General features: G+C 43.5%; 1 protein-coding gene across 1 annotated transcript in view; it reads left to right on the forward strand.

The window, feature by feature from the left end:
* Positions 1-16,117, forward strand: part of PLEKHH2 (pleckstrin homology, MyTH4 and FERM domain containing H2) — a 222,179-nt gene that overhangs the window by 93,606 nt on the left and 112,456 nt on the right. Inside the window, exon 3 of the mRNA XM_069768602.1 lies at positions 12,537-12,599. Within this exon, the coding sequence (XP_069624703.1) occupies positions 12,537-12,599 (63 nt within the window). The remainder of the gene's footprint in view (positions 1-12,536; positions 12,600-16,117) is intronic.

Raw genomic sequence — 16,117 nt, forward strand, 5'->3', positions numbered from 1 at the left:
AATGACTGGCACAGGGTAGAGGCATCGGTGTAACGGTTGGTGAGGAATATGATCCTGGCTGCAGCATTCAGGACAGATTGGAGCGGGGAGAGTTTTGCAAGAGGGAGGCCGATTAGTAGGGAGTTACAATAGTCCAGACGAGAATGAATAAGTGAAACAGTCAGAGTTTTTGCAGAGTCGAAAGTAAGAAAAGGGCGAATTCTAGAAATGTTTTTGAGATGCAGGTAAGAAGAGCGAGCCAGTGATCGGATGTAGGGGGTGAATGAAAGGTCAGAATCAAGGATGACCCCAAGGCAGCAAGGATGATGTTCTATGCACATAGAATTACCATATCAAAGGGGATTCTCAGTTTTGGAAAATCTCTGTCGCCTCCACAGTTTGTTATTGTCTTTAGTGCTGATGTCACGTCAATTCTTGACTGCACAGGCCACTTTGAGCCACTGAGTTCACCGACTGGCTGCAGCGCTGCAGACAATAGTAATAACCAATAACACATATCGGAATCAGTGGTGCAGACTCAAAACTGGACTCAGAGAGGGTGCGTAAAGCAGTTTGTTTATTTCACGCAAACAGCATTTGGGGGACAATAATTTTCTGAAACTGGATAACCCCTTTAAGTGTGGTTGACCTGTGTAAACATGCCATTGAATGACCGCAGGATGGCTTGTATCTGGCTGATCAGCAGTTATTATGTCTGAGTGGGCTCTAAGATGCCTGATATGAAATTGTGGTGGTAAAATTATTGCCATGGACCTCCCAGAGGGAAATAAAAAATGTTTCACACATACTGTGTACGTATAATAACTATACAAATAGAGGTTATGTATATTGGGTGGAGATATTTATTAATAGATAGGCTGTGTTTAGTTTTCTAAAAACCCCTTTTGGACATTTAGCCATTATAGTATGCGAGCTCCCCTCCAGAGATCTAAAATGGTCATGGCGTTTGATCATACTCCTGAATGTTGTGCTTTCCATGAGTCATTCATGAAAATATCCAGTGATCAGTGTAATAAAGAGTTTTCCGAATGCGGTGCGAATGACATGCGATAGTAAAGACGGGGCAGCCATCCTGTTATTCACCCTCTAAACTGTCCAAAATACGTTGCGAAAAGTATGTGACTTCTTATCAAGTTACCGAGAGCAAACGAAAGAAAGTCAGTGAGGCATCAGAAGATCAGGAATCTACTTGCCAGAGCTCTCTCACAAAGGATGTGTCAGGAAGGGGCTGCGTTATTTCTCTTCCCTATCATCACAGGCTGCAAAACACCCCACTGACAGTTACACATTGCACATTCCACCATTTGTCAGTGTTCCCAGAAAAGGAGCAGGACCAACGTTGAGGTTCAAACAATCCCAAATGTTTTCAGCATTAGACGATAAGAGTTTGGATACAGCGTTCGAAAACATCATGTATTATGTTCACTCCCGCTCCAAAAAAGATTAATGTACTATTGGCATAGGACTTAACAGGGCCACACATGGTGAGGTGGAAGCTTCTCGGCTGATGACCCCAACAAACGGGTTCGGGAGTAATTTGGGGTCATACATAGCGGTTTGCTTGCAGCCTTAATAAGTTGCGCAAATGAGATCCACGATACAAAGGTTTTTATGTTGTGTCTAAGCCAACATCTACTTTTATTTTCTTTTATTACAACTTTAATTTTGTTCAGGATCCACCAAATTGAAATCCAAGGCCATTAAGTCTCTCTGCACTGGAAGCTCATGCAATATAAACTCACATAATGGATTACCTTTCTAATATCCGATGTGTGTTGGACTTTAAAAAAATGTTTCCAGGCTTATGATGACCTATATTTAGGAAAGGTCATACATATCAGATCAATATCCACACGTGACACCATTGACTGTTTGCAGCGCCATTGGTGGCCGGTAGTAACCAGTAAACAGATCTGAACAATAATGCCCCATTCACTGTATATTGGATATTCTCAGAAATTTCAGCTCAGCCTCTACTAACCCACTACACAGTGAAATTAGCCGTGCCGTTCTATTCTGTTCCTTTCTTATATCTGGCTACCAATAGATCTAAAAATAACAGATTGGTGAGGGTGGTGTTCAGTCTGGGCTACCCATTGATGTGATATTGATATCCTGGCTCGGCTGACATAACCGTATTTTCTCTGATCTGAGAAAATTGGTCCGATTATGCTAATCGCACTCTGATGAGACGCTGATAAGAGTGTGATCATACTGGGATCCGATATCTCGGATGAAATATTGGAAAAAAATGTCTCCATCTTCTCCATTATGACAGTCATTGAAAAACAGATTGCACTCGGATGTCACTTGCGTGTAGTCTGATTTTTCCCAAAGACGCATTGACTAGCATGGCAATTTATGAAGAGCTTCAGATTGCTCGCTGTCGAGACCAGAGCAGAGGGGAGGTGAACAATTTTTTTAAAATGTGGGGCCCATTATACTGTATGGAGGACTACGCGGTTGCCCATTATACTGTATAGAGAACTATGTGGGGCCATTATTCTATATGAAGGACTATGTGGGACCCATTATACCTCTTGGAGGACTATGTGGGGGCCCATTATACTGCATAGAGAACTATGTTGTGCCATTATTCTTTATGGAGGACTATGTGGGGCCCATTATACTGTATGGAGGACTATGTGGGTCCATTATTCTGCATAAGGACCATTATACTGTGTGGAGAGTGGTGTTCGGATCACAGTAGGCATCATACTGTGTTGGGGTCACTTTACTTTGCCGTGGGGTTTGTTGTAGCTGTTTTCGTTCTGACCCAATGTCAGACATGACAGATCACCAGTGAGGCCAAATCAATAGGTTACGCCCGTCATTTTACAAGTGCGCTTGGAGACAAAGGACACCTCACACATATTTTGTGAGCAAGTCACTTTTATCTGATGTAATGCAGCAAGAGGCAATATTTTATACCATTTACAACAAATGTAACTCTCAATGTAATTCATGTAGCCCCCACCATCACCCAGGGTCATACTGACCTTTATTCCTCACCACCTACCAAAACATGTTGTGACTGACTATTGAGAACATACTGTACATGATAAGAAGTGTAGTCTCCTTGAAGTGGAGACCATCAGACCACTGCATCAACAGATTCTAGTAATTCTAGCAATTAAAGGCAAAAGGCACTTAAAGGGGGGTACAGTCTTGTCATTATTTTCACATGTGGAGGGTATTGTGGAGGAATTCACTGTGGTGGTATCATACTGTGTTTGGGTGGCACTATAATTGGCATCATACTTTATGGGAGCAATGAAAGGGAAATCTAGGGGCTTCAATAGGAGGAAAATTAATTTGCAAAGTTGTGATATATGATCTTCTGTCACCCCACCAAATATTACTTTTTTGGGGGGGCTAATTAGGACTTCTGCTATGGGGCCCTATGATTTCTAAGTACGCCCCTGCCAGTGAGGAAACACCCAATGCTCCGGTCATGTGATTTGACTCTTAAGATGTATTAATTAAAATGTATTTTAAGAGCCTTTTAAGTACTGTATGTTTCCATATGTAAAGGTTCATTGTTATATTTGATGATAAGAAGAAACTTCCTTAATGGTAGACATTTATTTAATCATTATCAAAGCTGGCCCGTGACTTTGTTAAACTTTTTAATTTTGTCCCCTTGTATATTTGAGTTTGACATCCCTGCATAAGAGCAATAAAAAATACTGTTGGTGCGTTGCATTGAAATATTCTCACATGGTTGATTCCAGAAAATTCCCTCACCATTTCCTACATGAAGATTTCCATTTTTTCCCCCTTTTATTTTTAAACTTAATACCAAAGTGCTTGTATGTCTTGGCAATTTTCAGCAATGATAATAAACCCTTGAGGTGTATATATTCTTGAGTCAGTGTTTTGGCCTGAAAAAAATTGGCAAACCATACAATACAGATGTAATGAATGTATGAGTGGGAAGGAAAGTACATGGTACACATAGCTCACAAACAGACAAATCAGGCTAATTCCATTGTACAGATCAAAGAACATGGCCTACACCATAGAGCGCAGAAGAATACCGCCTTATAATGAAGAGCACAGAAGACCACCTATGCCATGAGGTATAGAAGAACACCAGCCTACAACACAGAGCACAGAAGACCACCTATACCATGAGGTACAGAAGAACACCACCTACATGTAGAGCACAGAAGAACACCGCCTATACAATAAAGCACAGAAGAAAACCACCTACACTGTACAGCACGGACGAAAACCGAGTACACTGTAGACCACAGAAGAATACCGCCTACACTGTAGAGCACAGAAGAACACCGCCTACACTGTAGGGCACAGAAGAACACTGCCTACACTGTAGAGCACAGAAGAACACTACCTACACTGTAGAGCACAGAAGAACACTACCTACACTGTAGAGCACAGAAGAACACTACCTACACTGTAGAGCACAGAAGAACACCGCCTACATGTAGAGCACAGAAGAACACTGCCTATACAATAAAGCACAGAAGAAAACCACCTACACTGTACAGCACGGACGAAAACCGAGTACACTGTAGACCACAGAAGAACACCACCTACACTGTAGAGCACAGAAGAACACCGCCTACACTGTAGAGCACAGAAGAACACCGCCTACACTGTAGGGCACAGAAGAACACTGCCGACACTGTAGAGCACAGAAGAACACTACCTACACTGTAGAGCACAGAAGAACACTAGCTACACTGTAGAGCACAGAAGAACACTACCTACACTGTAGAGCACAGAAGAACACTACATACACTGTAGGGCACAGAAGAACACTACCTACACTGTAGAGCACAGAAGAACACTACATACACTGTAGAGCACAGAAGAACACTGCCTACACTGTAGAGCACAGAAGAACACTACCTACACTGTAGAGCACAGAAGAACACTACCTACACTGTAGAGCACAGAAGAACACCGCCTACACAGTAGAGCACAGAAGAACACCGCCTACACTGTAGAGCACAGAAGAACACTACCTACACTGTAGAGCACAGAAGAACACCGCCTACACTGTAGAGCACAGAAGAACACCACCTACACTGTAGAGCACAGAAGAACACTGCCTACACTGTAGAGCACAGAAGAACACTACCTACACTGTAGAGCACAGAAGAACACTGCCTACACTGTAGAGCACAGAAGAACACCGCCTACACTGTAGAGCACAGAAGAACACTACCTACACTGTAGACCACAGAAGAACACTGCCTATACTGTAGAGCACAGAAGAACACCACCTACACTGTAGAGCACAGAAGAACACCGCCTACACTGTAGACCAAAGAAGAACACTGTCATGATATAGGGAGCTTAGTCTCCAGAAACGCGTTGAGCTTCACAACCATATGGTTTGTGCTGAAGTTTGCATCCTCTATGTTACAAGTTTGTGAATAAAGAAACCTTTTTTTCACGGATTCAGTGAAGCTGGACATTTTCTTCTTTTGCACAGAAGAACACCGCCTACACTGTAGACCATAGAAGAACACTGTCTACACTGTAGAGCACAGAAGAACACCGCCTACACTGTAGACCACAGAAGAACACTGCCTACACTGTAGAGCACAAAAGAACACCACCTACACTGTAGACCACAGAAGAACACTGCATACACTGTAGAGCACAGAAGAACACTACCTACACTGTAGACCACAGAAGAACACCGCCTATGCTGTAGACCACAGAAGAACACCGCCTACACTGTAGAGCACAGAAGAACACTGCATACACTGTAGAGCACAGAAGAACACTACCTACACAGTAAAACACAGAAAAACACTACCTACACCAAAGAGCACAGAAGAACACTGCTTACACTCTTTCCCTAACTTACTTGCAAACTCCCTTTTTGCTCTATAATTCTCCTCCCAACTAGAAGGCTTGGCTAAGTGTTAACCACTCTTTCCCCTGTACCTGCAATGTTACTTTTCCTTTTCCCTCAATATCAACACATTTGGAAAGCAGATAATACATTAAGCAATTTCATCAAGCATCAAGTCACATTAGCAACATCTTCAGGAAGTGCCTGTTCTGGGTGGTGTCTATAAGGCTGGTTTCACATTTGCGGATGGAGGTGCTGCGGAGGGCTGCATATGTCCTCTGTGAAGCTCCGCCCACCACTACACCTCCTTGGTCAGCTCCGCCTACGTCGGCATTCGGCATATGTACCCTATCTTTACCATTAGGCACGCAGGCCATGCCGATGTATGCGGATGCCTCCGCATGCGTTGTTTTGACGGTGCGGCGACCGCACCAAATTTCAACTCGTTGCGTTTGGCGCAGGTCGCCACACCGTCAAAACAACGCATGTGGAGGCATCCGCATACATCGGTATGGCCTGTGTGCCTAATGGTAAAGATAGGGTATGCACACCAACGTAGGCGGAGCTGACCGGAGGAGATGCGGCAGAGGGCGGAGCTTCACGGAGGACGTACGCAGTACCTCCATCCGCAAATGTGAAACCAGCCTTACACACACACATTCCCAGCAGTCTGCTAAAGCACTGTTCACATATGTGTTGGAGGTTTCTTTCACAGCATTATTTGCAGATCCAGCCAAAAATACCAGAGTAAGTAGTGCAGTATATTGTGTGGTGGACACATTGACAGAAACTTGTTGAACCCCAAAGTCTAAAAGGTTCATTGGTGTTCCTACTCCTATGATGGAGCAAAACTATGGATTTGAAGAACACAGATGTAAGCATGTCCTAAGCAATAATGTCATTAAAACATCGCGGGACCCTAATTACTAATCATGGCAAGGCCGTGTGAGTAGGTCTGGTCATTATTTATATGTATATCTTGCATTATAATTATTAAATGTGGGTCTCACCACTGAACGATGGGTCCACCAGCTGACTCATACCTTATTGATGGTTTATCATGGACTCTTTTTTTCCCATATATGTCTGTGATGGAAATACCCCTTTATATAGGCAGTCTGTTTTTCAGAGTTCATTTTTAAAGACCTTAAAAGGAAATTGTGAGTTAATGGGGGCAACTCTGTGAAAGACAGGTTTCTTGGTGGAGAGGAAAGGCAAGTTTATAAGGACCCAAGTTTGATTTAAACAGCAATTTGTAATACTTAATATACACTATGGGTGGTGCTTCAGGGAATCTGAACACTTTCTACAAGATTTCTGTACAAATTAAGGCCCAGACAAATGCCTATATAAATTGGAGCAAGGTCGGAACACAGTGCGTGGATTGGCCGGAGGCTCTCCTGACCCGATAGTGATAGCGGCATAGAAATACATAAAGCTGTCAAGCTTGGGTTTGGAGAGCTGCTTGTTGGTCCATGCACTGCGTTCTGATCTAGGTCCGATTTATATGGACATCAGACTGAGCCCTAAGACTAATCACTGAACCTCAAGTTCTTTCAAGGCCGGTTTCACACATCAATGTTTTTCGGTCTGTCCTAGGACAACAATGCTTGGACTGGCCACTGGTCTTCTGACCTTAACGAGGCTGCCGACTTTGGGTCAGATGACTTACCACCAGTCTGTGCATTGATGTCCAAGTACTGACCACGAAAAACAGATACAGTGGGGCAAAAAAGTATTTAGTCAGTCAGCAATAGTGCAAGTTCCACCACCTAAAAAGATGAGAGGCGTCTGTAATTTACATCATAGGTAGACCTCAACTATGGGAGACAAACTGAGAAAAAAAAATCCAGAAAATCACATTGTCTGTTTTTTTATCATTTTATTTGCATATTATGGTGGAAAATAAGTATTTGGTCAGAAACAAACAATCAAGATTTCTGGCTCTCACAGACCTGTAACTTCTTCTTTAAGAGTCTCCTCTTTCCTCCACTCATTACCTGTAGTAATGGCACCTGTTTAAACTTGTTATCAGTATAAAAAGACACCTGTGCACACCCTCAAACAGTCTGACTCCAAACTCCACTATTTTGAACACCAAAGAGCTGTCAAAGGACACCAGAAACAAAATTGTAGCCCTGCACCAGGCTGGGAAGACTGAATCTGCAATAGCCAACCAGCTTGGAGTGAAGAAATCAACAGTGGGAGCAATAATTAGAAAATGGAAGCCATACAAGACCACTGATAATCTCCCTCAATCTGGGGCTCCACGCAAAATCCCACCCCGTGGGGTCAGAATGATCACAAGAACGGTGAGCAAAAATCCCAGAACCACGCGGGGGGACCTAGTGAATGAACTGCAGAGAGCTGGGACCAATGTAACAAGGCCTACCATAAGTAACACACTACGCCACCATGGACTCAGATCCTGCAGTGCCAGACGTGTCCCACTGCTTAAGCCAGTACATGTCCGGGCCCGTCTGAAGTTTGCTAGAGAGCATTTGGATGATCCAGAGGAGTTTTGGGAGAATGTCCTATGGTCTGATGAAACCAAACTGGAACTGTTTGGTAGAAACACAACTTGTCGTGTTTGGAGGAAAAAGAATACTGAGTTGCATCCATCAAACACCATACCTACTGTAAAGCATGGTGGTGGAAATATCATGCTTTGGGGCTGTTTCTCTGCAAAGAGAATGAATGGGGCCATGTATCGTGAGATTTTGAGTGCAAACCTCCTTCCATCACCAAGGGCATTGAAGATGAAACGTGGCTGGGTCTTTCAACATGACAATGATCCAAAGCACACCGCCAGGGCAACGAAGGAGTGGCTTCGTAAGAAGCATTTCAAGGTCCTGGAGTGGCCTAGCCAGTCTCCAGATCTCAACCCTATAGAAAACCTTTGGAGGGAGTTGAAAGTCCGTGTTGACAAGCGAAAAGCCAAAAACATCACTGCTCTAGAGGAGATCTGCATGGAGGAATGGGCCAACATACCAACAACAGTGTGTGGCAACCTTGTGAAGACTTACAGAAAACGTTTGACCTCTGTCATTGCCAACAGAGGATATATTTCAAAGTATTGAGATGAAATTTTGTTTCTGACCAAATACTTATTTTCCACCATAATATGCAAATAAAATGTTAAAAAAACAGACAATGTGATTTTCTGGATTTTTTTTTCTCAGTTTGTCTCCCATAGTTGAGGTCTACCTATTGATGTAAATTACAGACGCCTCTCATCTTTTTAAGTGGTGGAACTTGCACTATTGCTGACTGACTAAATACTTTTTTGCCCCACTGTATATGAAACTGGTCTAAGACAAAGGCATCATCCAAAGCGGGACACCCTTTTAAGACTTTTCTGCATGGCCATGTTTTTATGCTTTCCAGCGTGACTGTGCAAGGCGTGCATGTAATAAATAATAAAATTACTTGCACACTTTCCCATCTCCTGAGGTCTGCTATGTTAATACATGGACTGTGTATGACAGAAGTGAAGATCTGTGTCGGCTTCTAAGCTAAAAAGGGAATTTGATCCGACTGGGAAGTAAACGCTCTGCAAACAGGGGGAGCAGCCAACCTGTTTCACACCGGCTGCTCCGGTACAAGAGGCTTCTTTCAGCATGTTTCTCTGGTATTCACTGCCGTATAAGTGAGACATTCATTGTGCAGCAAGGAGAACGATGGGAGGCTCATCCTAAATATATACAGCACATGTGTAATGTGACTCTATGTATGGCATCCATGTCTAACTTTATGTCACAGTCCCACCTTTATAAAATTTGTGCTATTTTTATATAGCGTAGACATTTATAAAAATTAACCAATAAAAGTAAAAACCTGTGCTGCATCAAAAAAGCACAATAATAATACCGCACAATTCCAATAGTGTCGCTTCACAAACAGGTTAGGTTCCCTGTAATTTAGGGATTGTATTACATATTTAGGTCATCCCATGGCAGCGCCTGCCAACCACATAAGAGAGACCAAGTTTCTGGCACGTCTGGCCAAATAAAAATATATCTAATATTTACTTTGCCCTGTTGCCGAGCTTCGGAAACTTCTCTGCTAATAAATTACCACCATGATGGAGACATAAACATCTGCACCTTCGGGACTTATGGAAAGAATGCTAATGAAGATACTTTCTTGCACAAATTTCTGTAGGAAAAATCTCACTTTTTTAGAGCCTTATTTTTTCTTGATTTTTTTTTTCTTGCAGTTTTTCATCCAAAACCACTGATGTTTGCTGAGAATCAGTAGGGAAATTAAACACAAGAACACTTCGTTTTTGTGGTCTTTAACTCACTTTTCTTGTGCTTTTTGTGAAAAATTTAAGCTTGTGATATTTATGGTGGTTTTTTACCACTTTGTGGCATTTTTAGCTATTTTTTCTTAAATAAAAAAAAATCCATCTGTACAGTATTTTGGTTATTTAATTATTGGTTATTTTTTTGATATTACTAATCATGTAATTCTATGAGGAATTTTGGAATCACATGATTTGTAAAGTTAAAAAGACAATTTAAAAAAGGTAATTGACCGCTCCTGCTGGTGATTTAGCTGCTCAATGACAGCAGATCAGCTCTTTCTCTACCGGGCTGCTCTGTTGATGGGACGTGATTGCTGATGTCATGCAGAGTGATAGCCGGCCCCCGCAGTTAGGCAGCAGGGAGTTGGCTGTCAATCGGCATGACGTCAGCAGTCATGTCCTGTAAACAGAGCAGAGAGGAAGAGAATCTGCTGCTATGTCGTTGTGATGTCAGTGGAAGCTGCTGAGTCGCCGGCAGGAGCGGTCAGTGACTTCTCTGTACCAACAATGATCGTCACCAGGCATCTGCTGGTAAGTTCTTATTCCCATTGTAAAAAAATGCATAAATAGGGGACATAGCACCAATAAAAAAAGACATTTGTAGTAGTAAAAGCTGCCTTTGTTTTGACTAAAAGCTTTTGATTTTATAGGCAAATTTGGGTGCTCAGTGCACCCTTGGCATGACCAAGAGATTTGGTACACTGTTCCGCCCTCTCAATTAGTATGAAATGCCTACTGTTACACTGGGCACACACCGGAGGATTCTCTTCAGGTAGCGCTTGCTCTGGCCAATCAACACAGAAGGGAGAGGCGGTTCATGCAAATTGAGGTCACGGAACAGTGCATAAAATCTCTTGGCCACTCCAAGGGTGCACATAGCATCCTAATTTCCATATCAAACTAAATGGATTATTTTAAGTAGACGAAAGGTATGGTTTAATAGGAGCTGAGTGTCCTGTATGACTTTGGGATTAGGTAAAATAGGGATTTTGGGGTGACAGAGTTTCTTTAAAGCTTGCTGGTATCTACAACTACACTATTAAATGATTGAACTACTACTCTGCTCCAACCTAGGGCTGTGGGCGATTTATAACCTAAACCACATCCACTTCCTATATGTGTCTGATGGGGTATGTGTTTAGTAGATGGGATTTCCCGGTTTAGTTCATACGAACCACCAGTGTGTAAAAATGCAAGATGATACAAATTGTAGTAAATATCAAAGTAATATGGTAAGTAACAGTTATAGAGAACACTGCATTTACAGTTGTACATGCACTATTAATACTAAAACTATAAACAGTAGATAGTCTTGGTGTTACTCATTTCTGGGGTGCCACAGGTGCTCCAAGGAGTCACTGTATTTTACTCTAGAAGCATTGCTGTATTATAGGCACATATCATAGTGCTAACTATTGGAGGAAGCAATCCTAAAAGTCAATATCGACCCTTTAACAAGACGTGTCACATGACTTAGGATAAAAGCCAAACCAGAGTCTTTATTTGGAGACATGTGTTTCGGGGTGTTGTCCCCTCCCCGGTGCAAAGCAAGGAATCTGATTTGGCTGGGTTAGAGGCCTCTGATTGGGGTCAAAAGGGTAACATCTCTCCTTGTGGAGCGAGATATGCCCCTTAGACACAAGTCAGAGGCTTCTTATACAAGCCAAATCAGATCGCATGCTGTGCACTGAGGAGGGGTAACACCCCGAAACACATGTCTCCAAATAAAGATTCTGGTTTGACTTTTATCCTAAGTCATATGGAAAGGTTTGTTAAAGGGTTTATATTGACTTTTAGGAATGCTACTTCCGGTAGGTGGTAAAAGAGATCAAGTCCCCTTCCACTCTGTAGAGCAAATAGGAACACTGTGTGCTTCTGTGAGCAATGCTTCTAGGTACCTCTGTAATACCTCAGTAGAGCACAGTCTTGATTTTATTCTCACTTTTAGAATTATGAGTCTGTAAGAAAAAACTTTTATGTAACCGCCTTTGGACTTTTGGAAGCATACAGTTGTACGGGTATAGACCCATAGTAAAATATCAGCAACATATTATAGATTTGTACAACACAGATCTGTAATACACATTGGCTCATGATCAGGCAGCTTTGTCTCTCTTTTATCCCGTCTTAGTAAATCACCTTGTTAGTTTGGACATTTGATGAAATATTTTGATCTTCTATCCAGGTTAATTTGGCTTACAATTCCTGGCATGGGTATGAATCGCAAATTGCTGTCCTTCATAATTCTTCATGCATGGCAATTATCAGACAGAGGCTTTCATCTAAATTAGAAGACTATTGATAATGTCACCATCCATTAACCAGACTTCAAAGTGGGTGTATGGAAATGGTCATCAAATAATCAACACTCGTTTGTTTTTTTATGTGCAGATGCAGCAGCTGGAAAGACAAGTTATTGATGCAAACCGTCGAGCGGAACAGGCGTATGAGCAGGTAATTGTTACATAGCGCTCATGTAGGTTGTCATTGTTCTGAACTGGAAACGTTCTAGAGTAGAGGCAAGACCTCTGGTAGGATTGTTAGTGCAGGTCACATATCACTTTAATTAGTGTTAATCCCTGGATTATTTATCTATATATCTATCTAGTATATATTATATTTATACAGTATATATACATATATATATCGACTATATAATTGTCTAAGGGTCACTTCCGCCTTTCTGTCTGTCTGTCCTTCTGTCACGGATATTCATTGGTCGCGGCCTCTGTCTGTCATGGAAATCCAAGTCGCTGATTGGTCGCGGCAAAACAGCTACGACCAATCAGCGACGGGTACAGTCCGGCGGAAAAATGGCCGCTCCTTACTCCCCGCAGTCAGTGCCCGGCACCCGCTCCATACTCCTCGCAGTCAGTGCCCAGCGCCCACTCCATACTCCCCGCAGTCAGTGCCCAGCGCCCGCTCCATACTCCCCGCAGTCAGTGCCCGGCACCCTCTCCATACTCCCCGCAGTCAGTGCCCGGCACCCTCTCCATACTCCCCGCAGTCAGTGCCCGGCACCCTCTCCATACTCCCCGCAGTTAGTGCCTGGCACCCTCTCCATACTCCCCGCAGTCAGTGCCCGGCACCCTCTCCATACTCCCCGCAGTCAGTGCCCGGCACCCTCTCCATACTCCCCGCAGTCAGTGCCCGGCACCCTCTCCATACTCCCCGCAGTCAGTGCCCGGCACCCTCTCCATACTCCCCGCAGTCAGTGCCCGGCGCCCGCTCCATACTCCCCGCAGTCAGTGCCCGGCACCCTCTCCATACTCCCCGCAGTCAGTGCCCGGCGCCCGCTCCATACTCCCCGCAGTCAGTGCCCGGCGCCCGCTCCATACTCCCCGCAGTCAGTGCCCGGCACACGCTCCATACTCCCCGCAGTCAGTGCCCGGCGCCCGCTCCATACTCCCCGCAGTCAGTGCCCGGCGCCCGCTCCATACTCCCCGCAGTCTGTGCCCGGCGCCCGCTCCATACTCCCTTCCAGTCACCGCTCACACAGGGTTAATGCCAGCGGTAACGGACCGCGTTATGCCGCGGGCAACTCACTCCGTTACCGCTGCTATTAACCCTGTGTGACCAAGTTTTTACTATTGATGCTGCCTATGCAGCATCAATAGTAAAAAGATCTAATGTTAAAAATAATAATAAAAAAAAACAAACCTGCTATTCTCACCTTCCTTAGTCCGACGATGCGCTCCCGCCAGCTTCCGGTCCCAGAGATGCATTGCAAAATTACCCAGAAGATTTAGCTGTCTCGCGAGACCGCTAAGTGATCTGGGTAATTTCGCAATGCATCCTGTGAACGCAAGATGGCGGCAGCCGTGCGCGCATCGCAAGAGGTTTGCTGGATCTACGCTGGATCCCGCCAGGTGAGTATATAACTATTTTTTATTTTAATAATTTTTTTAACAGGGATATGGTGCCCACACTGCTAAATACTACGTGGGCTGTGTTAGATACCGCGTGGCTGCTATATACTACCTGGCCAGTGTTAGATACTATGTGGGCTGTGTTCTATACTGTGTGGGCTGTGCTATATATTAAGTGGCCAGTGTTATATACTGCGTGGGCTGCGTTATATACTACATGGCTGCTATATACTACGTGGGCAGTGTTATATACTACGTGGCTGTGTTCTATACTGCGTGCTATATATTACGTGGCCAGTGTTACATACTACGTAGGCTGTGTTATATACTGCGTGGCTGCTATATACTGCGTGGCTGCTATATACTGTGTTGGCTGTGTTATATACTACGTGGGCTGTGTTATATACTACGTGGGCTGTGTTATTTACTGCGTGGCCTATATTAACGCATCGGATATTCTACAATATGTATGTATGTATATAGCAGCCACATGGTATATACCACAGGCCACGTAGTACTCCTATATACTACGTGGCCTGTGCTATATACTATGTGGCTGCTATATACATACATACATATTTTAGAATACCTGATGCATTAGAATCGGGCCACCATCTAGTATATATACAGGTCCTTCTCAAAAAATTAGCATATAGTGTTAAATTTCATTATTTACCATAATGTAATGATTACAATTAAACTTTCATATATTATAGATTCATTATCCACCAACTGAAATTTGTCAGGTCTTTTATTGTTTTAATACTGATGATTTTGGCATACAACTCCTGATAACCCAAAAAACCTGTCTCAATAAATTAGCATATTTCACCCATCCAATCAAATAAAAGTGTTTTTTAATAACAAACAAAAAAACCAACAAATAATAATGTTCAGTTATGCACTCAATACTTGGTCGGGAATCCTTTGGCAGAAATGACTGCTTCAATGCGGCGTGGCATGGAGGCAATCAGCCTGTGACACTGCTGAGATGTTATGGAGGCCCAGGATGCTTCAATAGCGGCCTTAAGCTCATCCAGAGTGTTGGGTCTTGCGTCTCTCAACTTTCTCTTCACAATATCCCACAGGTTCTCTATGGGGTTCAGGTCAGGAGAGTTGGCAGGCCAATTGAGCACAGTAATACCATGGTCAGTAAACCATTTACCAGTGGTTTTGGCACTGTGAGCAGGTGCCAGGTCGTGCTGAAAAATGAAATCTTCATCTCCATAAAGCATTTCAGCCGATGGAAGCATGAAGTGCTCCAAAATCTCCTGATAGCTAGCTGCATTGACCCTGCCCTTGATGAAACACAGTGGACCAACACCAGCAGCTGACATGGCACCCCACACCATCACTGACTGTGGGTACTTGACACTGGACTTCAGGCATTTTGGCATTTCCTTCTCCCCAGTCTTCCTCCAGACTCTGGCACCTTGATTTCCGAATGACATGCAAAATTTGCTTTCATCAGAAAAAAGTACTTGGGACCACTTAGCAACAGTCCAGTGCTGCTTCTCTGTAGCTCAAAAGTGGCTTTACCTGGGGAATGCGGCACCTGTAGCCCATTTCCTGCACACGCCTGTGCACGGTGGCTCTGGATGTTTCCACACCAGACTCAGTCCACTGCTTCCTCAGGTTCCCCAAGGTCTGGAATCGGTCCTTCTCCACAATCTTCCTCAGGGTCCGGTCTCCTCTTCTCGTTGTACAGCGTTTTCTGCCACATTGTTTCCTTCCAACAGACTTACCATTGAGGTGCCTTGATACAGCACTCTGGGAACAGCCTATTTGTTGAGAAATTTCTTTCTGGGTCTTACCCTCTTGCTTGAGGGTGTCAATGATGGCCTTCTTGACATCTGTCAGGTCGCTAGTCTTACCCATGATGGGGGTTTTGAGTAATGAACCAGGCAGGGAGTTTATAAAAGCCTCAGGTATCTTTTGCATGTGTTTAGAGTTAATTAGTTGATTCAGAAGATTAGGGTAATAGGTCGTTTAGAGAACCTTTTCTTGATATGCTAATTTATTGAGACAGGTTTTTTGGGTTATCAGGAGTTGTATGCCAAAATCATCAGTATTAAAACAATAAAAGACCTGACAAATTTCAGT

This window comes from Ranitomeya imitator, chromosome 5 (genome assembly GCF_032444005.1).
Source record: "Ranitomeya imitator isolate aRanImi1 chromosome 5, aRanImi1.pri, whole genome shotgun sequence".
Taxonomy (NCBI): domain Eukaryota; kingdom Metazoa; phylum Chordata; class Amphibia; order Anura; family Dendrobatidae; genus Ranitomeya; species Ranitomeya imitator.